General features: G+C 36.7%; 1 protein-coding gene and 1 pseudogene across 1 annotated transcript in view; one reads left to right on the top strand and one right to left on the bottom strand.

Moving 5' to 3' along the window:
* The first annotated feature begins 1,659 nt into the window (after window positions 1-1,659).
* The window catches only part of VPS13B (vacuolar protein sorting 13 homolog B), an 816,084-nt gene continuing 792,263 nt past the window's right edge, over window positions 1,660-25,480 (top strand). The window contains exons 1-3 of the mRNA XM_024756522.1: window positions 1,660-1,790; window positions 2,348-2,526; window positions 18,621-18,764. Coding sequence (XP_024612290.1) covers window positions 2,380-2,526; window positions 18,621-18,764 — 291 coding nt within the window. The 5' untranslated portion in view covers window positions 1,660-1,790; window positions 2,348-2,379. The remainder of the gene's footprint in view (window positions 1,791-2,347; window positions 2,527-18,620; window positions 18,765-25,480) is intronic.
* On the bottom strand, window positions 17,325-18,432 carry LOC112407310 (heterogeneous nuclear ribonucleoprotein A1-like; annotated as a pseudogene).

Genomic DNA, 25,480 nt, shown 5'->3' with positions numbered 1-25,480 from the left:
ACGTATAGCTGTTTCAGTTTGTTATAAAGCAGAAATTAACACACTATTGTAAACAGTTATAGTCCAGTAAAGTTGTTAAAAATATCTGGCTAATTTATCTTAATATATTGGCAATTTAATAAATTGGTCATTTATTAAATTGCCACACAAATAAGACTAGGCCCTTTTTCTTCCCTAGCAGAATAACAGGACTTGGAGCTCCTGCTCTAGACCACCTAGGGCTTTCAAACAATTAGTGCAACCATTTATATTAAAACTTCTGAGCCATGGCTTCAACCTCTTCACTTTTCAAGTGAAGCAGATAACTAATTACTTGGATAATTTACTTGGCTGATTTAGTAGGCTTTAATAAGACCCAAGTTACTTGGGTTATTCATCAAGGCTTTTTGTGAGAGGACAGCTGCTCTGAATTAGCCATTAGCTGCTTCTCTTTCCTTTTTTTTTTCCTTCCTTCCTTCCTCTTTCTCCAACCCCCCCACCTTCTTTCTTTTTGAAACTTAGTTCCTTATTTTCATTAACAAAACAGATCTGAACACCTTGGCATCCTCACTTATGCCTCTTTCCTATGGCAGTTTCTAAAACTCTTTCAAGAAACCTCAACTTCATCATATCACCAGTGAATTGGGAGACTGGGATTGACATACATACACTAATATGTATAAAATGGATAACTAATAAGAACCTGCTGTATAAAAAAATAAAATTCAAAAATTAAAAAGAAAAGAAATCTTAAATCGAATTCCAATAAAGAGTTTTAGGAATTTACTTAGGAAGTGTTTTCAATTAAATGCAACGACAACATGGGTGGATATTTTAATAACCTTATAAGGAAAGTCTATTTTCAAAATGCAGTGGTAGGTGTCTTCTTCAGAGGTTACCAAAAATAGTAAATACTGGTTAATAATTAGGCAGCACGTCCTATGCTATCCCTTTAAGCCCAGTATATAGGTGTTTATCCAGTGTTGGGTGTTTGAGTTTCTTGACTTCGTAAGCTTGCAAAGTACTAGAAGGAAAGGTAGTATTTTATACATTCATTTCAGCCTAATAAAACCAATACTGACTTTTAAAGAACTTTGAATTCATTATCTATCAGCTATTTCTTTTCACTTTCTCTAAGAGTCTTATTTCCTTCTGCTATTCCTACCGCTTTTCTGAAGTTCCATATATCGGACTGCAATCCAATGGACCTCCCCGATTTTCTCTTTATTCCTTCCCCGCACAAATTTAAACATACTAAACCACTCCTTCGCCAAAGTAAAAGAACGCGAGAGCTCGTCTACACGTTTGGTCAAAACGCATTCTTGTAATCCTGATCCCTTCACCTTCTCCTTTCCCCCCCGCGAATGAAGCTCTCGATCTAAATTTACCCCCCACTCCACCTGCAGCCTTATTGCTACTGCTCTGCGCACTGTTGAACCCAAGTTCTTTCCAGGTCTTCCATTTCCTAAGAAAAACAAAAGCCACTTGGTTTTCAGGGCTTTAAACACTAGGACCCGCTTTCTTCCTCCTCATCGGACCTATTGGCCCTCCGTGCTTCCTCACTCGGACTCGATATCCACCTCAGCTGCTCTCTTGCCGCAGCACCACTTCCGGATCTCCGGTGTCTCCGCTTTACTGGTCCGCCCACCTCCCCCGCGCACTTCTAGAGCTTTGTGCGAACCACTAGCTGGGTAGGAGCGGAGACGCAGGCTGGCCGAGGGCCAGCGGTCTCCTCCTAGAAGACGCACTGAATGGCTTCTCCAGCCTGAGAACTCCGGCCCTGCTGCGGAGTCGAGTGGTGGCGGTGGAAGGTTCGTTTGTTTCGAGCACCGAACGGGGCACACCCGGAAGTGCGCTGTACGGGAGCTGCGCCGCCTCAGCAGGCGGGTGCCGGGTACCGGGAGGGGAAGGAGACGCCACGGTACTCTTCGGCGTGTCACCCGAGGGTGCGATACGGCGAGTGGCGTACGGCCTGCTTCTGGCTCTGTTTCTACGGTGGTAGATCCGGCCGGGTTCCGGGGGGCGAGGGCCTCCTGGGGCGGCTGGGCTGGCTAAGGGAGGGGTGCGGCGGCCAAAGGCGAGCCTGCCTCTCCTCATTTTCCCACTCCAGGGGACCCGCTTTCTTTAGGTCACCATCTCTTCCTCTCACTTCTCGCCAGGCGAGTTGAGGGGAGTTGTACTAGTGAGGCAGTCGCGGCTGGAGCAGAGTCCATTTGAGTTTTCTCTGCTTTTGGGAGAAGGCGAGCGGCCGCTTTGGTGGGGACTGTTGCTTTTCGGCCTTTTCAGCCTTTCCTGAGAAATGTCTTTTCCTTAAGGAATGCACCACAGACTCAGTTACCTCTAATGTTTCTGTCTTTATCCCTTTCAGCTTCTGACTTTGACTCCTCTGTACCTTAAAGAATGCTGGAGTCATATGTGACTCCAATTTTAATGAGCTATGTGAATCGCTACATCAAAAACTTAAAGCCGTCAGATCTACAGCTTTCACTATGGGGCGGAGACGTGGTTCTCAGCAAGCTGGAGTTAAAATTGGATGTGCTGGAGCAGGTAAGCGGTGTAGCTGTCACTGGAAACATTTTCAGCCTGCTTGGAAGTAATGTGTGCTTTCCTACACTGACTATGCTTTAAAAGCTTAGTTTTTCTGCTAATGTATTTTGGGCTATCTTGAACTAGAGACCTTGCTTTACAGAATTTTTTTTTTTATGGTTTGTTACTAGTGATGGATTATTAGAATCATAATCCCCCAAATTGCCGCAACAGATAGAAAAAAAATTTCATTGTTCTTGTCAGAATTGTTCACTCTTACTCAGTTCTTAAGCTTTACCGAGTAAGCTAATTTACATTGCTAGGATTCTGTATGACGCTGGAAAATATTCTCTTTTTCCTTTTTGGGGAACGAAGGGGTGCGAAAGACAGCAAGGTCACATCTTGAGGAAAGTTCTCTCAGTGGGAAAAATGACATTACCCATGACATCTTCAGAATATTGAATAGACAGATTGAGAATGCCAGCATAGTTGAAAACTTCTTTCTTAATCACTTTTTTAGTTTCTTTTTTTTTAACATGGGAATGGTCTGATGTAAATGAACTGTAACTTCAAAGTTCATATATTTATTAATTCACTTAGTACACTTATTATTAACATATGCCAGGCAATTCTTTTAGGCTTGAGAATACAAAAATTACCTCTGGGAACTCAGTGCCGCTCCGCGGCATGTGGGATCTTCCTGGACCGGGGCACGAACCCTTGTCCCCTGCATTGGCAGGCGGACTCTCAACCACTGCGCCACCAGGGAAGCCCCCCAACTGCTTTTTAGGAGATAAGGGAAGACAATCTGATGGTGATGTTATTAGTAACTTTTAGTTATATTCCACTGCTTTCTGTACTATGGAATAACGTGGAGTTAACGCCGAGAAATAATATTCTTGGTTTCTTCCCCTTCCACTCTCCAAGGTTGATTATCTTAATATTTTCATTGTTTTTTAATGAGCACAAATCCTAAGTATACAGCTCAAATTTTGCATATGCATACACCTGTGTAACCACTATCCAGATCAAGAAATAAAATACTTCCTGCACCCCAAAACGCTCTCCTTGCCTTTTTGTAATTAGTACCCCACCCCTAAAACAAGTGACTGCTATTCTGACTTCTATCAACACAGATAAATTTCTTGAACCTGTTCTTGAAACTTAAATGAGAATCACTTGTGTTTGAATTCTTTTGTTCGACATTATGGCCAAGATTAACCCAGGTTATTGAATGAATGACAGTTTATTCTTTGTATTGCCTTGTGGTATTCCGTTGTATAAAGATTCACAGTTTATATATTTATTTTCCCTTTGAGGTACATTTGGATTTTTTCTGCTTTTGACAATTATGAAGAAAGCTCTTAAGAACATTCTTGTATTGGACAGAGGTGTTGATTTCCTTTAGATGCATACCTAGGAGGCAGGCATATATTTAGCTTTAATGGATACTGCCAAATAGTTTTCCAGGGTGGTTGTACCAATTTACATTCTCACCAGTAATGTGTGGGAGTTCCAGTTACTTCACATTTTTTGCTGTTACTCGGTAAGTTTGTTATTTTTAGCCTTTCCCTGTGCTATTGGCTGTTTGTGTATCTTCTTTGGAGAAATGTCTGTTAAAGTCCTTTGCCCATTTTAAAAAGTTTTTTTGTTACTGAGTTGTAGGAATTATTTATATATTCTGGGTATCAATCCCTTATCAGATATGATGTGCAAGTATCATCTCCCATTGTGGGTTGCCTTTTGACTCTGTTGATATATCCTTTGAAGAACCAAAGTTTTAAATTTTGATGAAGTCCAACTTACAACTTTTTCTTTTGATGCCTGGGCTTTTGGTGTTATATCCAAGAAATCATTGCCAAATCCAGTGTCATGAAGCTTTTCCCCTATATTTTCTTCTAAGAGTTTTATAGTTTTAGCTCTCACATTTAGTTATTTGATCACTTTTCAGTTAATTTTTGTATGTGGTACAAGGATCCAACTTCATATTTTTTTGCATATGGCTATTCAGTTTTTCTAACATCGTTTGTCAAAGACTGTCCTTTCGCTACTGAATGATCTTGGCACCCTTCTTGAAAATCAAATGGTCATTGATAGGAGGGTTTATTTCTGGGCCCTCCATATGATTCCATTGATCTGTATGTCTGTCTTTATGTCAGTATCACATTGTTTTGATTACCATGACTTTGTAGTAAGTTTTGAAATCAGGAAATGTGAAATCTCCAACTTTTTACCTTTATTAGTTTTAACATTTTTTAAATTTAATTAAAAAATTTTTATCGGAGTCTAGTTGATTTACAATGTTGTGTTATGCTGTACAGCAAAGTGAATCAGTTATACATATATCCACTCTTTTTTAGATTCTTCCCCCATATAGGTCATTACAGAGTACTGAGTAGAGTTCCCTGTGCTACACAGTAGGCCCTTATTAGTTATCTGTTTTACATATAGTAGTGTGTATATGTCAAGCCCAGTCTCCCAATTTATCCCTCCGCTGCCCCTTACCAGTTTTTTAAATGTTAGGAAAAATTAATCATGAAGTCATACTAGTTAGGAGTTTTCTTAGTTGGAGAGTTTTAATTCCTGATTTAATTGCTTTAACAGATATAGGACTGTTTAGATTTCTGTTTCTCCTTTTGTTAGTTTTGGTTAGTTACGCTTTTCAAGGAATTTCTCCATTTCCTCAAAATCAGCAAACAATGGTGTGGGCCTAACTTTGTAAATAAAATTTTATTGGAGCCCAGCTATTCTCATTTGTTTACATGTTGTCTGTGGCTGCTTTTGAAAGCTAAAACGACAGGGTTAAGTGCTGGAACAGAGTCTGAATGGCTTGCAAAAGCCTGAAATATTTACTATCTGCTCCTTACTGAAAAAGTTTGCTTGCCTCTGCTCTAAGTTGTCATATTTAAGCCATAAAGTTGGTTTTTTTGGTTTGTTTTTCATTTTAAAGTTGCCTTAAAAAATCTAGGAACTGTTATGATATCCTCTTTTCAATGCTTATATTAGTAATTTGTATTTTCATTAGTATTGCTAGGGCTTTATTAAAATTAGTCGAAACCCAACTTTGTTGATTTTTTTTCTATTGTATTCCTGCTTTCTTTGTAATGTATTTCTTTTCTTTTTTTAAATAAATTTATTTATTTATTTACTTATTTTTGTCTGTGTTGGGTCGTCTTTGCTGTGCACGGGCTTTCTTTAGTTGAGGTGAGCAGGGGCTACTCTTTGTTGCGGCGCGCAGGCTTCTCATTGTGGTGGCTTCTCTTGTTGCGGAGCACGGGCTCTAGGCACGTGGGCTTCAGTAGTTGTGGCATGAGGGCTCAGTAGTTGTGGCTCACGGGCTCTAGAGCACAGGCTCAGTAGTTGTGGCACACAGGCTTTGTTGCTCCGTGGCATGTGGGATCTTCCTGGACCAGGGCTCAAACCTGTGTGCCCTGCATTAGCAGGTGGATTCTCAGCCACTGCGCCACCAGGGAAGTTCCCGTAATGTATTTCTGCTCTTATTTTTTTTAATCATTTCTTTTTTTTCCTGTTTCTTTGGATTTGATTTGCCATTGTTTTCTCTAGCTTCTTGAGGTGGAAGCTTAGGTTATTGATTTTCTTCAGCCCTTTTCTACTCTAATGTGTGCATTGAATACTGTACATTTTTCTTTAACCGTCTATTGCAGGCTCAGTGGCCATGGCTCATGGGCCCAGCTGCTCCGCGGCACGTGGGATCTTCCCGGACTGGGGCACGAACCTGTGTTCCCTGCATCGGCAGGCGGACTCTCAACCACTGCGCCACCAGGGAAGCCCTATCACCACAATTTTATATGTTGTCTTTTCATTATTATTCAGCTTAAAAAATTTCATTTTGATTTCTTATGTAATCCATGGGTTATTTAGAAGTGTGTTGCTCAATTTCCAAACATTTAGTGAATAATTATCTTTCTGTTAGTGATTTCTAATTTAACTGTATTGTGGTCAGCACATTCTCTATAATTTTGATCCATTATAATTTATGACTTAGTACATGGTCAAAATTTTATTTTTGTAAATATTCCATGTGTAATTGATGAGACGTGTATCCTACAGTTGTTGCTTTATTCTTCCATAAATGTCAGTTGCTTCAAATTGGTTATTAGAGTTCTTCAAATCTTATAAATCCATATGGATTTTCATTGTCTGCTTGTTCTGTCAGTTACTAAGAGAGGTATGTTAATGGTTAACATCTCCAACTATGATTGTGGATTTGTCTACTTCCCTTTTATAGTTTTGCCAACCTTCACTTTATGTACCTTGAAGTTACATTGTTAAGTGCATACAGATTCAGTACGGTGATACCTTATTGTTGAATATACTTTAAAAAAAATCATTCTGAAATATGTCCCTCTTTCATTCACGCTAGTAATTCTTTTTGCCTTAAAGTCTTTTTAATTATACTCTTTCAGAAGTTATTTCAGTTGCTTCTCTAAAGATTACAAAATGGATATTTGACTTATTGGCATCTACCTTAAATCAGCATTCTTACCATTTCCTGAATAATCTTACAATAGTTTAACTGCATTTGCCCTCTTCCTCTCCTGCCTTTTTTGGTATTGTGGTCCTTGTTTTTGTTTGTTCAGTTTGGGTTAGCTTGTTTAGTTTGGTTTAGTTTGTTTTTCTGCTGCCTGCAGGTAGAAGCCTAGGTTATTGATTTGAGATAGTTCTCTTTTTCTACTATAGACATTTACCATTTACAGCTCTACGTTTCTTTAGCTGCATCCTATGAATTTTGGTATGTTGTGTTCTTATTTTCATTCAGTTCAAACGTTTTCTGATTTTGCTTGAGATAGCAGTGTATTTTTGCAGATGTTGGATGGAATGGTTTATAGATGTAAGGTCTAAATTGGTTGATAGTGTTTTTCAGGTCTTCTATATCTTTGTTGATTTTCTGTCTGTTCTGTTTATTATTGTAAGTTATTGAATTATTTCTCTTCTCACTTTTGTCAGTTTTTGATTTATGTATTTTGGGGCTCTGTTGCTATGCTCATATATGTTTTATATTTTCTTTTTAAAAAAAATTTTATTGGAGTATAGTTGATTTACAATGTTGTGTTAGTTTCAGGTGTAGAGCAAAGTGATTCAGTTATACATACACATATGCTCATTCTTTTTCAGATTCTTTACCCATGTAGGTTATTACAGAATATTGAGAATGTTGAGTAGAGTTCCCTGTGCCATACAGTAGGTCCTTGTTGGTTATCTATTTTATATATGGTAGTGTGTGTATGTTAATCCCAAACTCCTAATTTATCTCTCCCCACCACGTTTCCCCTTTGGTAACCATAGGTTTGTTTTCGAAATCTGTGAGTCTGTTTCTATTTTGTAAATAAGTTCATTTGTATATATTTTCTTCTTGAATTTACCCATCATTATAAAGTTATGTTATCTTTAGTAACAGTTTTTTTTCTTAAAGTCTATTTTATCTGATAATAGGGTAATTACCTCTCTTATGGTTACTGGTTGCATGATACATGTTCTTTTCTTTTTCCCCTCAGTACACTGCATTTTAAACTATCTTACCACTTTTGCCTTGTGTTGTATTTCTTCAAGCCTGGTACCACACTGTTTGAAAGTTTTACAGACATGTTATTTGGCTTCAACAATTCCTTAAAATTTCATCTGCTGTATTTTCAACCTATGACTGGGATAAACTGTTTTTAATTGTTACTTATTTGCAATGGAGAACACTCATATGAAAACCAGGGGAAAATACTGCTGGAAATTAAGATCATAGAAATTAAAATTCTTTATATGCCTAAAATAGAATACCATACCATTTCCCTACATAGCAAGAAAATATGGTGATTTGATGTATTCAAGGCAAGAAACTGGATCACATGACTTCCTGGGATCTTGTTTAATTTTTTTATTACAGTGTAAAAGACATACAGTGTTATATTGTTTCAGGTGTACAATGTAATGATTTGATATTTGTATATATTGCAAAATGATCACCAAAGTAAGCCCAGTTAACACCTGTCACCATACATAGTTAAAAAAGTTTTGTTTCTTGTGATGAGAACTTTCAAGATTTACTCTCTTAGCACCTTTCAAATATGGAATACAGTGTTATTAACTGTACTCACCATGCTGTACATTATATCCCAGGACTATTTAAATTTTATAACTAGAAGCTTGTATCTTTTGATCACCTTTACCCATTTCGTTCACTTTCCACCCCATTGCCTCTGGCAACCACCAATCTGTTATCTGTATCTATACAGAAAAATGAAAAAAAAACACAGCTTTTTCTTATTTTCAACCTATTTGTGTTTTTGAATCTAAAGTATGTCTCTTGTGGAGAGCATATAGTTGGATCTTACTAGTTTTTAAAATCCAGTCTGACAATCTTTGCCTTTTTTTTTAAATTAATTTTTGTTGGAGTATAGTTACTTTACACTGTTGTGTTAGTTTCTGCTGTATAGCAAAATGAATCAGCTATACATATACATGTATCCCCTCTTTTTTGGATTTTCTTCCCATTTAGGTCACCATGGAGCACTGAGTAGAGTTCCCTGTGCTATATAGTATATTCTCGTTAGTTACCTATTTTATACATAGTATCACTATCCCAATCTCCCAGTTCATTCCACCCCGCCACCCTTCACCCTTGGCATCATTTGTTCTCTATGTCTGTGTCTCTATTTCTGTTTTGCAAAGAAGATCATCTATACCATTTTTCTAGATTCCACATATATGTGTTAATATACGATATTTGTTTTTCTCTTTCTGACTTACTTCACTCTCTATGACCGTCTCTAGGTCCATCCACATCTCTGCAAATGACCCAATTTCATTACTTTTTTATGGCTGAGTAATATTCCACTGTATATATGTACCACATCTTCTTTATCCATTCCTCTGTTGATGAAAAGACAGCCCTCAGATTGGGAGAAAATATTTGCAAACGAAGCAACTGACAAAGGATTAGTCTCCAAAATATACAAAAAGCTCATTTAGCTCAATGTCAAAAAAAAAAACCCAACCCAATCAAAAAATGGGTGGAAGACCTAAGTAGACATTTCTCCAAAGAAGACATACAGACGGCCAACAAACACATGAAAAGATGCTCAACATCACTAATTATTAGAGAAGTGCAAATCAAAACTACAGTGAGGTATCACCTCACACCAGTCAGAATGGTCATCATCAAAAAATCTACAAACAACAAATGCTGGAGAGGGTGTGGAGAAAAGGGAACCCTCTTACACTGTTGGTGGGAATGTAAATTGATACAGCCACTATGGAGAACAGTATGGAGGTTGCTTAAAAAACTAAAAATAGAACTGCCATATGACCCAGCAGTCCTACTACTGGCAGTATACCCAGAGAAAACCATATTTCAGAAAGACACATGCATCCCAGTGTTCATTGCAGCACTATTTACAATAGCCATGACATGGAAGGAATCTTTGCCTTTTGATTGGAATATTTAATCCATTCACATTTTGTTTTTATTCATATGGTTGGATTTCTGTCTACCATTTTGCTATTTTCTGAGTGTCTCATGTCTTTTTTGTTTCTCTCATAATCCTTTGCTACTTTCTTTACTATTAAGTAGATATTTTTTAGTATTGCATTTTAATTCCTTTGATTTTTAATTTATTTTGAGTTATTTTCTTAGTGGTTGCTTAGAGGATTACAATATGCATCTAATTTATCACAGTCTATTTGAGATTAATGCTGACTTTATTCCATTAAAGTACAGAAACTTTCTCTACTATAGCTTCATTTCTTCTCCCTCCTTTGTGGTACTATTTTCACATATATTGCATTTCTTTGTTATAAACCTAATATATCAACGTTATAATTGTTTTTTGTGATTGCCTTTTGAATCAGAAGAAAAAAGAAGAAAACATTTATACTGTCTTAATAATTATCTACATATATACATTTATTAGTGCTGTTTGTGTGGCTTTGAGTTACAATCTGGTATTGCTTCCTTTCTGTCCAAAGAACTTCTTTTAGTATTCTGTTGCAAAGAATTACCTGAGACTTTATTTTGGTATGCCTTTATTTCACCTTCATTTTTGAAGTATACTTTTGCTGGATATAGGATTTTTGGTTGATGGTTATTTTCTTTTGTTATTTAAATATATCATCTCACTGCCTTTTTGCCCTTATTGTTTGTAATGACAAGTTAGCTTTTAATCTACTAAGAGTTTTCTTGTATGTGACAAGTTGATTTTCTGTTTCTGCTTTCAAGATTTTCTTCTTGTCCTAGGCTTTCAAAGTTTTTGCTTTGATATGTCTGGGTGTGGATTTGCTGATTCTTTCTTCTGCCAGCTCAAATCTGATGTTGAGTTCTTTCAGTGAATTTTTAATTTTGTTTATTGTATTTTTAAACTCAAAAATTTCTATTTGGTTTTTTTTTTATAATTTCTATCTCATCCTTGGTATTCTCTACTTGATGAATCGTTGTGGTCATATATTCCTTTAATTATTTAAATATAGCTTCCTTTATTTCTTTGAACATATTTATAATAGATGTTTTGAAGTCCTTGTGTAATAAGTCCTACATTTGTGCATCCTCAGAGATAGTTTCTATTGACTACTTTGCATGCTTTTCATGTTTCACAATTTTTAGTTGAAAACTGGGCATTTTGGATAATATGCTTTAGCAACTCTGCATTCTGATTTCTTCTCTCTGGGGATATTTGTTGTTGCTGTTGGTTTATGTATTTGTTTAGTGCCTTGCCTGGGCTAAATTTGTGGTGTCTGTTTCCTCTGCAGTGTGGCCTCTGATGACTGTGCTCATTTTTTTTTTTTTCCTCCCCCAATTCTTTCTGTTTTTAGGCTTGGCTTTCTAGGGATTACCCCTGGATCACTATAATTGAGTCATCAGCCAGTGATTGGCTAGAGGTTGTTTAAACTTTTGAACCAATAAGGCTTCTGCTCTTTGGCATGGGACATATACATGTACTAGATAATGCTTTCAAAGTTCAAGGAGTTTACAAGTCTGATCCATGTTTTTACTTACTCTGTTTACAAGGCTTCTTGGTCAACCAAGGATGAGTAGATTGTTAGGGGTCTCTCCAGTGTCCTGTCGTCTAAGTAAGTACAGCCTGGCACATACATATAGCTTTCCAGGTTACCAGGGATACCGAGGTCATAGCAAGGCCATCTTTGGCTGTCTTGTTCTCTGGATTTCTCTGTTAATTTTCTGGCTGGTCTTCTGTTTAGTTTCTTGCACCAACTGCTGTTGTGACCTCAGGGTAGCCTTCCCTTATTGCCCCTGAGATTTCTGTTGTTTTTAATAACTTTGTTCAGTTTTGTCACTGCTTTCTGGGGAGAGGATTTGCCAACCTTCTAACTTAGAATTCTTGAAGTCCTGTCTTACATTCATTTTTATTTTGTGGTAAAAAGCATATAGCATAAAATTTACCATCTTAACCATTTTTAAGTGGATAGTTATGTTAATTATATATATTGGGGTGGCCAAAAAGTTTCTTTGGGTTTTTCCATAATGTATTACAGAAAAACCTGAATGCACTTTTTGGCCAACCCAATACATTGTTGTTCAACAGATCTCTAGAACTTTTCATCTTCCAAAACTTAAATTCTGTACCCACTGAAAAACTACTTCCCTTTTCTCTTCCCCCAGCCCCTGGCAACCACTGTTCTACTTATGTGTCTAAGAATTTGACTAATTTAGGTACATTATAGAAGTGGAATCAAACAATATTTGTCTTTGTGTGACTGGCTTATTTCATTTAGTACAATGTCCTTGAGGTTCATTATATGTTGTAGCATATGACAGAATTTCCTTTTTAAAGACTGAATAATATTTCATCATGTGTATATACCACATTTTCTTTATACATTTATCTTTCAATGGACATTAGGTTGTATCCACCTCTTGACTATTGTGAATAATGCTGCAAAAAATATGGTTGTACAAATATGTTTTCAGGATCCTGGTTTCAGTTCTTTTTAGTTTGTGCTCAGAACTGAGATTGCTGGATCATATGGTAATTCTGTTTTTAATTGTTTGAAGAATCTCCATACTGTTTTCCGTAGAGGCTGCACTACTTTACATTTTCATCAACAGTGCACAAGGGTTCTACGTTCTTCATATACTCACCACACTTATCACTTCCTGTGGTGGGTTTTTTTTTTTTTGGGGGATAGGTGCCATTATAACAGGTGTGAGATGATATATCATTATGGTTTTGATTTGCATTTCTCTGACAATTAATGATGGTGAGCATGTTTTCCACTATTTGTTGGCCATTTGTATATGCTTTTTGAAAATGTCTATTCAAGTCATTTCCCCGTTTTTAAAATTGGATTATTTGTTTTTTTGTTGTTGAGTTGTCATAGTTCTTTATATATACTAGATTTTAACCCCTTATCAGATAATATGGTTTACAAATAATTTCTCTCATATGGGTTGCCTTTCCACTTTGCTGAGTGTTTTCTTTGCTCTGTGGAGGTTTTTAGGTTTGATGTAGTCCTTTTCATCTATTTTTGCTTTTGTGGCCTGCTATATTCATTTTTCAAGTATCCCTTTTTTCTGTGTGAGAATATTTTTAAATTGCTTACCTAGAATTATATTTATGAGAGCTAGTCAATCCTCTAAATTTTTCATTACTATATCCTTTGTGCAGCCATAGATATTCTGGTTCTAGGGATGTATTTTTCACAATGTATTTCTGAGTAGTTACAAGTAAATAGAATATTTTTAAGTTGTACAATATATTTTGAGAAGGAAAAGGAATGAAAAGAAAATCATTTCTTTGTGGTTACCTCAGGATGATCCATTTATTATAACAGTCAGCATTTTCTTTTGCCTTTTACAAGGCATAAATGTGTTCTTATTTGTTTATCACAACAACTCTGTGATGAGGAAATGGAAATGATCTTGCTTTATAGTCAGATAATAAGTGTTGAACTTCAGTTGGATCTCCAACATGGGCCATATGGTTCAAAATTCCATGTTTTAATGTAGAATGCTGCCTCTTGTGTTAGTGTTTTGTTAGTTATTCAGATGATTAGTAGCATTCTGGTGATACCAAGGTCTTGAGTTTGGTTCAGGTGTCTTTTAACTTCTCCCTAAGAAAAGCCAATTTGTGCCCATAGACTGCGGTTTTGGTAGCCATTTCACAAATGTATCATTGTTACACAAGTCAAGGGTAGAGATGGAGATGTCATTGGAACATTATCCAAATGGACGTATAACCAACGGAAATGTACTCAGTGCTCATAATGAAAGTTAGGTGCAGTATAGTTGTTGATAAGAGGAAGGGCTCTGGCATCATAGTTTCTGGTTTTGAGTCACAGAGCTCCTAGCTGAGTCATTTTTGAAAGTTAGTTGACCTTTCCATGCCTCAGATTTTTTATCTTTAAAGTGGGTATAATAGTATTTACTTTTTGGGGTACTTACAAAGATTAAATTTTGCATTCTGGTAAAGTGCTTAAAACAGTGTGTGGTACACAGTAAGTGCTCAGTAAACATTGTCTTCATTATGCACACCGATCAAAATCTAATCTGTTCCATTGATTAATGCTGGGAGAAAGTACTGCATCTTTAAAATTAATGAAATAATGAGAACTGTTTAAAAATTGTGGCATTCCATTAGAATAGTAGAAATAGATTTTTAGTATTCTGCCCTTTAAAAAAGCTTGTGAAGACATAAAGGAGGCTTATACGTTTGTAATAATAAATAGTTAGCATCTTTATATTGATTGCTCTTTGAGGAAGACAGTGTCCTAAGTGCTTTATATAAATTAATTCATTTAATCCTCAAACACACTACTATTATCCAGTTTTACAGATAAAGAAACTGAGACACACATACTTTAATACAACTTGCCTATTGTCATTGTGCTAGTAAGTAGCAGAGGTAGGATTAAATCCACTTGTGCTGGCTCTAGAGTTATTGGTCTTAACCACTTTGCTGTACTATCTGTATATATTTAGTTATATTGCTACTATGTTGCTAAACCAAGTAAGGGACAATTCTTAGATGAATGAATAGCTTAATATTTATCTTAACTTTCACAAATAGAGTTACAAGAATGTGATTGAGATATAGTCCAAATACAAATTTGTTTTTTTCTTTTGTTGGTTTGTAACATTTTATCTGAAGGTGAAACAATTTAGTATAAAGTGATTGTGGTAACATTTACGTTTTCATTTCTAACTTTTTTTTCTTTTTTTTTGAGAGGAAGTGCCTTTTTTTTCATCTTTACTGGGGTATAATTGCTTTACAATGTTGTGTTAGTTTCTGCTGTACAACAGAGTGAATCAGAGCTATATGTATACATATATCCCCATATCCCCTCCCTCTTGAGCCTCCCTCCCACCCTCTATCCCACCCTTCTAGGTCATCACAGAGCACTGAGCTAATCTCCCTGTGCTATGTAGCAGCTTCCCACTAGCCATCCATTTTACATTTGGTAGTGTGTATATGTCAATGCTACTTTCACTTTGTCCCAGCTTTCCCTTCCCCTGCTGTATCCTCAAGTCCGTTCTCTACGTCTGTATCTTTATTTCTGCCCTGCCACTAGGTTCATCAGTACCGTTTTTTTAGATTCCATATACATGCGTTAGCATATGTCTAACCTTTTTAATAATAATGGAAACCAGTCAGAAAACACTTAGAATTTATGACCAAATAGTATCCAGGTACAATCTTTAATTAGGTAAAGCTCAATAAATTTTTTTTCTAAGTTGGTCCGTTTTTATTTTGTCAGGTCATTCTCCTATCTTTAATTCCGTTCTCTTTAAACTTGCCTTACAATCATATTCTGTTATTATTTCCATTTAGCAAAATAAGAAATGGAGGCCTACACAGGTTAAGTAGCTTATTCAATGTAACTTGTACAATAAGTTTTTCATTAACTATAGTTTAACAAGTTATTTGATGCTGCTTTTTTAAAAAAATAAATTTATTTATTTATTTTTGGCTGTGCTGGGTCTTTGTTGCTGTGCGTGGGCTTTCTCCAGCTGCGAGAGTGGGGGCTACTTTTTGTTGCTGTGCGCGGGCTTCTCATTGCAGTGGCTTCTCTTGTTGCGGAGCACGGGCTCTAGGTGCGCGGGCTTCAGTAGTTCTGGCTCGTGGGCTCTAGAGCACAGGCTCAGTAGTTGTGGTGCATGGGCTTAGTTGCTCTGAGGCATGTGGGATCTTCCCGGATCAGGGATCGAACTTGTGTCCCCTGCATTGGCAGGTGGATTCTCAACCACTGTGCCACCAGGGAAGTCCATTGATGCTGCCTTTTTTTTTTTTTAAAGACATTTATTCAGTGTCATGATCAAGCAATCAGCATGGGTGAAAAAAAAATCTACATTAAAACTCTTTGTTGGAATGCTTTATACTTTCCACAGAACAGAAACTAAAATAACCTGTTATACAGTTAGTCACAATTACAGTCCTTGAGTTTTTTTGCCCATACACATGAGTATTGTCTAAAATGTGTTCTTTGTAGCAGCTAGGCCCTGCCACCACTGTGCTTGGCTGAGCTCACAAATCTTTTGTAACCTGTAGCTTCCCTGTCACTTCTCTGGCTCTCCTCTCCTGCTAAGCTTTGTTTCCTGTCAGTAATTAAAACCTTCTGCCACTGCCATAGCTACTGCTGCTGCTGGAACCTCCATAGCCACCTTGGTTTCGTGGTTCGGCAAAGTATTGGCTTCCACCACCACAGGGGCCAGAAGTTCTGCCTCCAAAGTTTCCTCCTTTCATGGGTCCATAGAGCACTGAGCTAATCTCCCTGTGCTATGTAGCAGCTTCCCACTAGCCATCCATTTTACATTTGGTAGTGTGTATATGTCAATGCTACTTTCACTTTGTCCCAGCTTTCCCTTCCCCTGCTGTATCCTCAAGTCCGTTCTCTACGTCTGTATCTTTATTTCTGCCCTGCCACTAGGTTCATCAGTACCGTTTTTTTAGATTCCATATACATGCGTTAGCATATGTCTAACCTTTTTAATAATAATGGAAACCAGTCAGAAAACACTTAGAATTTATGACCAAATAGTATCCAGGTACAATCTTTAATTAGGTAAAGCTCAATAAATTTTTTTTCTAAGTTGGTCCGTTTTTATTTTGTCAGGTCATTCTCCTATCTTTAATTCCGTTCTCTTTAAACTTGCCTTACAATCATATTCTGTTATTATTTCCATTTAGCAAAATAAGAAATGGAGGCCTACACAGGTTAAGTAGCTTATTAAATGTAACTTGTACAATAAGTTTTTCATTAACTATAGTTTAACAAGTTATTTGATGCTGCTTTTTTAAAAAAATAAATTTATTTATTTATTTTTGGCTGTGCTGGGTCTTTGTTGCTGTGCGTGGGCTTTCTCCAGCTGCGAGAGTGGGGGCTACTTTTTGTTGCTGTGCGCGGGCTTCTCATTGCAGTGGCTTCTCTTGTTGCGGAGCACGGGCTCTAGGTGCGCGGGCTTCAGTAGTTCTGGCTCGTGGGCTCTAGAGCACAGGCTCAGTAGTTGTGGTGCATGGGCTTAGTTGCTCTGAGGCATGTGGGATCTTCCCGGATCAGGGATCGAACTTGTGTCCCCTGCATTGGCAGGTGGATTCTCAACCACTGTGCCACCAGGGAAGTCCATTGATGCTGCCTTTTTTTTTTTTTAAAGACATTTATTCAGTGTCATGATCAAGCAATCAGCATGGGTGAAAAAAAAATCTACATTAAAACTCTTTGTTGGAATGCTTTATACTTTCCACAGAACAGAAACTAAAATAACCTGTTATACAGTTAGTCACAATTACAGTCCTTGAGTTTTTTTGCCCATACACATGAGTATTGTCTAAAATGTGTTCTTTGTAGCAGCTAGGCCCTGCCACCACTGTGCTTGGCTGAGCTCACAAATCTTTTGTAACCTGTAGCTTCCCTGTCACTTCTCTGGCTCTCCTCTCCTGCTAAGCTTTGTTTCCTGTCAGTAATTAAAACCTTCTGCCACTGCCATAGCTACTGCTGCTGCTGGAACCTCCATAGCCACCTTGGTTTCGTGGTTCGGCAAAGTATTGGCTTCCACCACCACAGGGGCCAGAAGTTCTGCCTCCAAAGTTTCCTCCTTTCATGGGTCCAAAATTTGAAGATTGGTTGTTGTAATTGACAAAATCATTGTAGCTTCTACCACCTCCAAAATTGCTTCCATCATTACCAAATCCATTACTGCCATCCCCGCTGCCACCATATCCACCACCACCGCCGCTGCCACCAAAGCCACCTCAACCACTGAAGTTTCCTCCATGACCAAAGCTGTCATTCCCATCAAAACCCCCTCCACGACCACCACCAAAGTTTCCAGAACCACTTCGACCTCTTTGGCTGGATGAGGCGCTAGCCATCTCTTGCTGAGATAGGGCTTTCCTTACTTCACAGTTGTGGCCATTCACAGCGTGATGTTTCTGAATGACAGTCTTGTCTGCGGAGTCATGGTCATCAAAGGTTAAACTGAAAGCAAAGCCTCCCTTTTTACCACTGCCTCAGTCAGTCATGATTTCAATCACTTCAGTTTTCCCATACTGTTCGAAACAATCTCTTAGGTGATGTTCTTCAGTGTCTTCTTTAAGGCCACCAACAAAAATCTTTTTCACAGTTAAGTGGGCACCAGGTCTTTGAGAATCTTCTCTTGAGATGGCCCTCTTTGGTTCCCCAACTCTTCCATCCCTTATGTGGCCTTGCATTCATGGCTGCATCCACCTTCTCCACAGTGGCATATGTGACAAACCGGAAGCCTCTGGAGTGCTTGGTGTTTGGATCCCTCATTACCACACAATCTGTGAGCGTTCCCCATTGCTTAAAATGGCTCCTCAGACACTCATTGGTTGTTTCAAAGCTCAAACCTCTGATGAAGAGCTGCCTCAGCTGTTCGGGCTCTTTGGGAGACTCTGACTTAGATGTGACGGCAGTGGAGGAGGGAGATGTCAACGATGCTTGCTTGGCGGCGTCCACGGGCAGAAAGGAGTAATGTACCGAACGTATCTCGATGCTCTTTTTTGATGAAAAGTAATTTCCAGAATATTTTTGTGTTGGAAATTTTATTTTTCTTTTCAGAAAGTATTTTGGATATTAGAATGAAAAAAATATTAAGCACTTACTAAATTTTCTTTAATATTTTGTATTTTAAGGAATTGAAATTACCATTCACTTTTTTAAGTGGACATATTCACGAACTGAGGATCCATGTACCGTGGACAAAACTGGGTTCAGAACCAGTGGTAATTACCATCAATACAATGGAATGTATTTTGAAACTTAAAGATGGGATACAGGTAAGAAATTATTAAACCTAGTTGTTTATGTTAACCAATTTTAATAGTTATTAGTATTTGATTTTTTTTTAACTTTTGGGATGTGTCAGGTTTTACATAAACAAATCTTAGCTCATACACTTAATTTTTTTTTTACATACCTATTAAAGTAACATAATTAATTGCAAAAGGGTTTTCTTTTTTTTTTTAACATCTTTATTGGGGTATAATTGCTTTACAATGGTGTGTTAGTTTCTGCTTTATAACAAAGTGAATCAGTTATACATATACATATGTTCCCATATCTCTTCCCTCTTGCGTCTCCCTCCCTCCCACCCTCCCTATCCCACCCCTCCAGGCGGTCACAAAGCACCGAGCCGATATCCCTGTGCCATGCGGCTGCTTCCCACTAGCTATCTACCTTACGTTTGTTAGGCAAAAGGGTTTTCTTAAATTTGGATAAAATATATCCTAATGGTTATTTTCATACTCATTTTACTTAATCTGATCATAGCCTTAATAGGGATTATGCATATTGCTTATTACCTATATCTGCCAGAAATGGGGCCTGATTGTGTCCAATTTTTAGGTGAAGGTTTTTGAATTTTTGCAAAGTGACATTTCTAAATGAGATAGAAATTTCTCAGGTTATTTTTTGAGAAGATGAAAATATATTGAATTTCCCTTCATACCTAATTTCATTGTGTCTTTGAGGTTTTGTCATCAGAAACTGATTTTTTTCTGACTTCTTTCTTTGACCCATGTTACATTTCTTTTTAGTGTTTTTGTTAAGGTATAATAGTGATTTTAAGGAGTTTCTACCAAAAATTTTCTAATCTAAGAAGCAAACAGGTCTGGGCAGCAGCATATTGTGATGAATTCTTCCACTTTTATCCTGTATAAAAGTAGTATCTCTGTCTTTCATTTTTATTACTTTTTCCTTACCCCGTATTTAATTTTCAGTTTTAAGGAAGCCTTTCTAGATCAAGTGAATTGATGAGTATTATTAAGTTTCAATTTCTGTGAAATGAGTAAAGGTTATTTATAAATTGCTAAAATCATTTCCTATTTGCAGTAGATACTTTGAGTGTCATATGAACCTACTGGGCTCAAAACTGTTTTTCTTTCTGTGAAATCTCTAATTCCAAACCTTTATTATGCAATTTAACTTAACTAATGTAGTTCCTGGAAGTGAGTAGACCAATGCTATACTCTCATTAAAATTTATTTTGGGAACTTTAAATATCTGGGAGATTGATTTAGGAATCTGTAGATAGTTATGTGCAACAAAGTTTTATTTTACATTTATATTTGGTAATACTTAAATGTTTCTTAATCATCATCTGTTCCTGGAATTTAATTTTTTTTTAAGAAGTCTGGACTTGGTTATGCCACCCATGCAGTGCTCCATATTAAGTGAAAAAAAAAAAAATCCAGACATTAAGTGTTTTTTCAATGGGAAGGTGGAAGTTTCAAGGCCAGATGTCCCATAAGAAACACATTTTAAAAGAGGCAAATTACAATTAATTATAGAGGCTGCAGAAAAAGATTTGTAACACATGACTTAGTGTAACCTAGAACTAATATTTGATATTGGACCATGCAGATGGCTACTGCAGGAATGATCAGGTTTCCTGCTTATACGGTATTTGAGACTTGAATTTTGTGGTGTGTACAGCAAAAGGTCAAGTGTCATGAATGTAAACCACTCTCAAAACAAGTATTTTTTACAGATGTTTAAAATTTTGAGGTAGAAAGGATTTTTGAAAATTGCAGTTGACATTTGGACAAATTATTCAGCATTGTACACCTCTGGAGAGTTATACTTGAGTTTATGCTAGTGATTGGAATTAATTTCTTAGTGAAAACATTATAGATGAAACATATTTTAAAATAGTTTATTTTCCTATTTTAAGCTTTGATTAGTATAATAGGAAATTAACTTAAAAAACTATATATGTGTTAGTAAAATTGAGTAAGCCCATATTTGATTTATATTATTTCAAATTATTATAGACGCACAATGAAGAAAAGACTTATTTTCTAAATAAAATTAGTGTGGATGGTAGGTTAAATGAAGGGGCTTTTAGAGTTATAGGTATGAATCTGTTAAAAATAATATTGTATGAGAATGTAATAAAATGAAATTTAAAAGTTAGAAATCTGAGGTTTATTCAGAAATCATTATAAAAAAACAATATTGCTGAATTTCTTGATAAGAAGGCATGTGTAGTTTGTAAAGTTCAATTAAATTCTAACATTTGTTGATTTTTATTTTACTCGTCAGTGCACTGTAAAGCATTGCAAGATATTTATATAATTTCCACAAAAGCTACTTAGAAAATGAGATTTATAATGATTGTGACTCTTTTGATAATAGTTATAGTATACTTCCTTAACATGTCTTTGTGATCATTTTTAATTATAGAGACTTTTTTTGATGCACAGGTGACCAAGTTGTTGTGTTAGGTAAGATAAAGTCACCTTGATGTCCAGTCTGAATTAGTTTAATATATTGATATTTCACTTAGTAAATATGCTATTTACTCTGAGAGACATATGTGTGTCAGTCATACCTACCTTTAGATCCTGTAGATTTGAACTGTTTTCTTTTTCTTTTTTGGACTTGAGACACAGAATTTGATTCATGACGCATTATCAGTAGTGGTCCAGGTCTGACTTGTTTATTTAGCTAGTTTTGTCCACTCTAGGCTAATCTAATAAATACTTGTGGACCCAGCATACGGCTGAAGAATGAAAACCTTACCAGTAACTTACATTTAACTATGTGCTCCTCTCCTTTTGCATATTTTTGTCTATCCTCTGTGGGCCTCACCTGTAAACTAGGGCAAGACTTGCTACATAGTTCTTTTATTCTTTGATTGTTTATGCTTTCTCTGCTCACTGTGTTAATAATAAGTCTTGCAAAAAGCTTCTTCAACCTAAAGAGAGTAGTAAATTTATTTTTAAAGTACTAATTTATTCTGGCCTTTGTGCCACCTAGAAAGTAAACTTTCAAAATCTTTTGACCTAATAAATGTAACCATTTGTAAGGCTCTTTATAGAAGTGATACTTGTTATTCATAAAAACAAACAAACAAAAAAACTTTAAAAAATCTTTTGAACCTAAACCAGAACTATAAGTACCATTCAAAACTTGAGATAAAAAACTAAGCTTTTTGTTAATGTATTGGGTTGGCCAAAAAGTTCATTTGGTTTTAAGTAAAAACACTTTTCATTTTCACCCGGAACTTTATTGAACAGCGTATTCATTAACTGAACAAACTCTTTGGCCAACACAATATGTGCTTTTTTTTGTTTTTTGTTTCTTTTTTGGTGCGCGGACCCCTCACCGCTATGGCCTCTCCCATTGCGGAGCACAGGCCCCGGACGCGCAGGCCCAGCAGCCATGGCTCACGGGCCCAGCTGCTCCACGGCATGCGGGATCCTGCCGGACCGGGGCACGAACCCGCGTCCGCTGCATCGGCAGGTGGGCCCTCAACCACTGCGCCACCAGGGATGCCCACAATATGTGCTTTTAAATCCTGGTTAGTGCTCAGAGTTACATAGCAATCTTGCCTGTCCTCTTTCCTTGCATGTTTTGATGCGGTGGAAATTGGTTATTGGAAGTTTTGCTAAGGCTATTAACAATATTTACATGGCCTTTTATTTATTTTCTTAATGCTTTAATTCTCTTATCTGAGACTGGATTAATCTGGTTGACTGCTGCTGTGGTTTGAGTATGTCCCTCCAAAATTCATATGTTGAAGCCCTAACCCCCAGAGATAATGGTATTAGGAAGTAGGCCTTGGGAAGATGCTTGTCATGAGAGTGGAGACCTCATGAATGAGATCAGTGCCTTTTATTTGTTTTTTAAATTTTAAAATAAATTTATTTTATTTATTTATTTTTGGCTGTGTTGGGTCTTTGTTGCTGCACGCGGGCTTTCTCTAGTTGTGGAGGGGGGGGCTACTCTTTGTTGTGGTGTGCGGGCTTCTCATTGCGGTGGCTTCTCTTGTTGTGGAGCACAGGCTCTAGGCGCTCGGGCTTCTGTAGTTGTGGCACATGGGCTCAGTAGTGCCTTTTAAAAGAGGCTCCAGAGAGATTCCTAACCCCTTCTGCCAAGTGAGGATGCAATGAAAAGGCATTGGCTGTGAACCAGAAAAAGGGCCCTCGCCAGACCAGGTTGGCACCTTGACCTTGGACTTCCTAGCCTCCAGAACTATGAGAAATAAATTTCCGTTGTTTATTAGCTACCCAGTCTGTGGTGTTTTGTTATAGCAGCCCAAATGGCCTAAAGCAACTACCTTTTCGCACATTGAGTAAGGGCTCAGAATTGCTGACTTAGGTTATGGAATTTATTGTACTATTATTGATTCCCTCACTTGCACTACTACAGGTTAGTGATGGTGGTGATGATACTAGCAGCGTAGTTTAGGTTCTGTCTGTAGATTCCTTCTATGAAAAATGAGACTTAAGCGTTCCCTATAAATTATGAGTAGCGTCTTTACTTCACCTAGGGAATCCTTTTATATTGGGTGCATAAATATTTACAAATGTTACATCCTCTTGTTGGATTGATCCCTTTATCATTATGTAATGCCCTTCTTTTTCTCTTACTACCATCTTTCTTTTGAAGTCTATTTTGTCTAAGTATAGCTACCCCAGCTTTCTTTTAAATGTTTCTATTTAAATGGAATATCTTTTTCCATCCTTTCACTTTCAGTCTGTCCTTGTATCTGAAGTGAGTCTCTGGTAGGCAACATATAGTTAGGTCTTATTTTTTATCCTTTCACCACTCTATTTCTTGTGATTGGAGAATGTAGTCCATTTACATTTGAAGTATTTATTGATAGGTAGGTACTTAATGCCATTTTGTTAACTGTTTTCTGGCTGTTTTGTAGTTCCTTTCTTCTTTCTCTCTTCATTTGTGATTTGATGACTGTCTTAGTGGTAAGCTTAGAATCCTTCCTTTATCTTTTGCATATCTGCTGTAGGTTTTTGCTTTGTGGTTACCATGATGCTTATATATAACAGCATATATTTATAACAGCCTATTTTAAGTTGATAACAACATGTGTTTGAATGCATTCTAAAGCTCTACATTTTTATCCACCACAATGTGTTATGTTTTTGATGTCACATTTTACATCTTTTTATCTTGTGTATCCTTCAACTAATTATTGTAGTTATAGTTCTTTTTACTGCTTTTGTCTTTTAACCTTCACATATCATAGCTTTATAAGTAATTAATCTACTGCATTTACTGTATATTTACCTTTACCAGTGAGATTTATATTTACTTTCATATGTATTTTTCTTTTTAAAATTTAATTATTTTTAATTGAAGTATAATTATTATATTACTTTCAGGTGGGCAACATAGTGATTCTATATTTTTGTATATTACAGAATGATCACAGGATGAGTCTAGTTACTGTCACCATACAAATTGTTACAGTATTACTGCCTATGTTGCCTAGGCTGTACATTATATCCCCTTGATTTATTTATTTTATAACTGGAAATTTGTACCTCTTAATCTGCCTCACCTTCATTCTTTCTCCCACACCCTTCCCCTCTGGCAATCACCTGTTTGTTCTCTGTATCTATGCGTCTGTTTCAATTTTGTTATAATTTGTTAATTTGTTTTGTTTTTGAATTCCACATGTAAGTGAAACCATATGGTATTTGTTTCTCTGATTTATTCATTTAGCATAATGCCCTCTAGGTCCATCCATGGTGTTGCATGTGGCAGGATTTCATTGTTTTTTATGGCTGAGTACTATTTCATTTTGTGTATGTGGGTATATACTACATTTTCTCCATTCATTTATTGATGGACACTTAGGTTGCTTCCATATTTTGGTTGTTGCAAATAATGCTGCAATGAACATAGTGGTGCATATATCCTTTCAAATTAGTGTTTTGTTTTCTTTGGAAAAGTGGGATTCCTGGATCATATGGTAGTTTAATTTTTTGAGGAACTTCCTCATTGTTTTCCATGGTGGCTGTACCAACTAACATTCCCAGCAACTGTACCTGAGGGTTCCCTTTTCTCCACATCCTTACCAACTCGTGTTATTTGTTGTCTTTTTGATAATAGCCGTTCTGACAGGTGTGAGGTGATATCTCATTGTGGTTTTGATAATTTCATTCCCCTGATGATTAATGATGCTGAGCATTCCTTCATGTGTCTGTTGGCAATCTTTATATCTTCTTTGGAAAAATGTCTGTTCAGGTCCTCTGCCTATTTTTTTAATTGGGTTGTTTGTTGTTTTTGATGTTGCGTTACATAAATTCTTTGTATGTTTTGGGTATTAACCCTTTATTGGATATATTGTTTGCAAATACAGTTGTTTGGCTGCCTTTTCGTTTTGTTTTTGTGTTTCATCATGCGTAGTTTTGTGAAACCACCACCACCATGATCGAGATATAAAAGTATATCACCATAACAAGGCTTCCTTGTGCTACTCCTTTTAACTGTACTATCACTTTCCCTACCTCCTGATCCCTGGCAACCACTAACCTGTCCTCATTTTATATAATTTTATTTCAAAAATAACAAATATAAATGGAATCATACAGTATGTAATATTTTGAGCATAGATTTTTTTCACTTAATATAAATCCCTCGAAGTTCAGCCAAGTTGGTATGTGTATCAATGGTTTGTTCCTTTTCATTACTGAGTAGTATTCTACTGTATGGATATATATATATATATATATGTGTGTGT

Source organism: Neophocaena asiaeorientalis, unplaced genomic scaffold (assembly GCF_003031525.2).
Source record: "Neophocaena asiaeorientalis asiaeorientalis breed wild unplaced genomic scaffold, Neophocaena_asiaeorientalis_V1.1 scaffold29, whole genome shotgun sequence".
Taxonomy (NCBI): domain Eukaryota; kingdom Metazoa; phylum Chordata; class Mammalia; order Artiodactyla; family Phocoenidae; genus Neophocaena; species Neophocaena asiaeorientalis.
The sequence above is the reverse complement of the archived record's forward strand: the minus strand, read 5'-3'. Positions and strand labels throughout refer to the sequence as shown.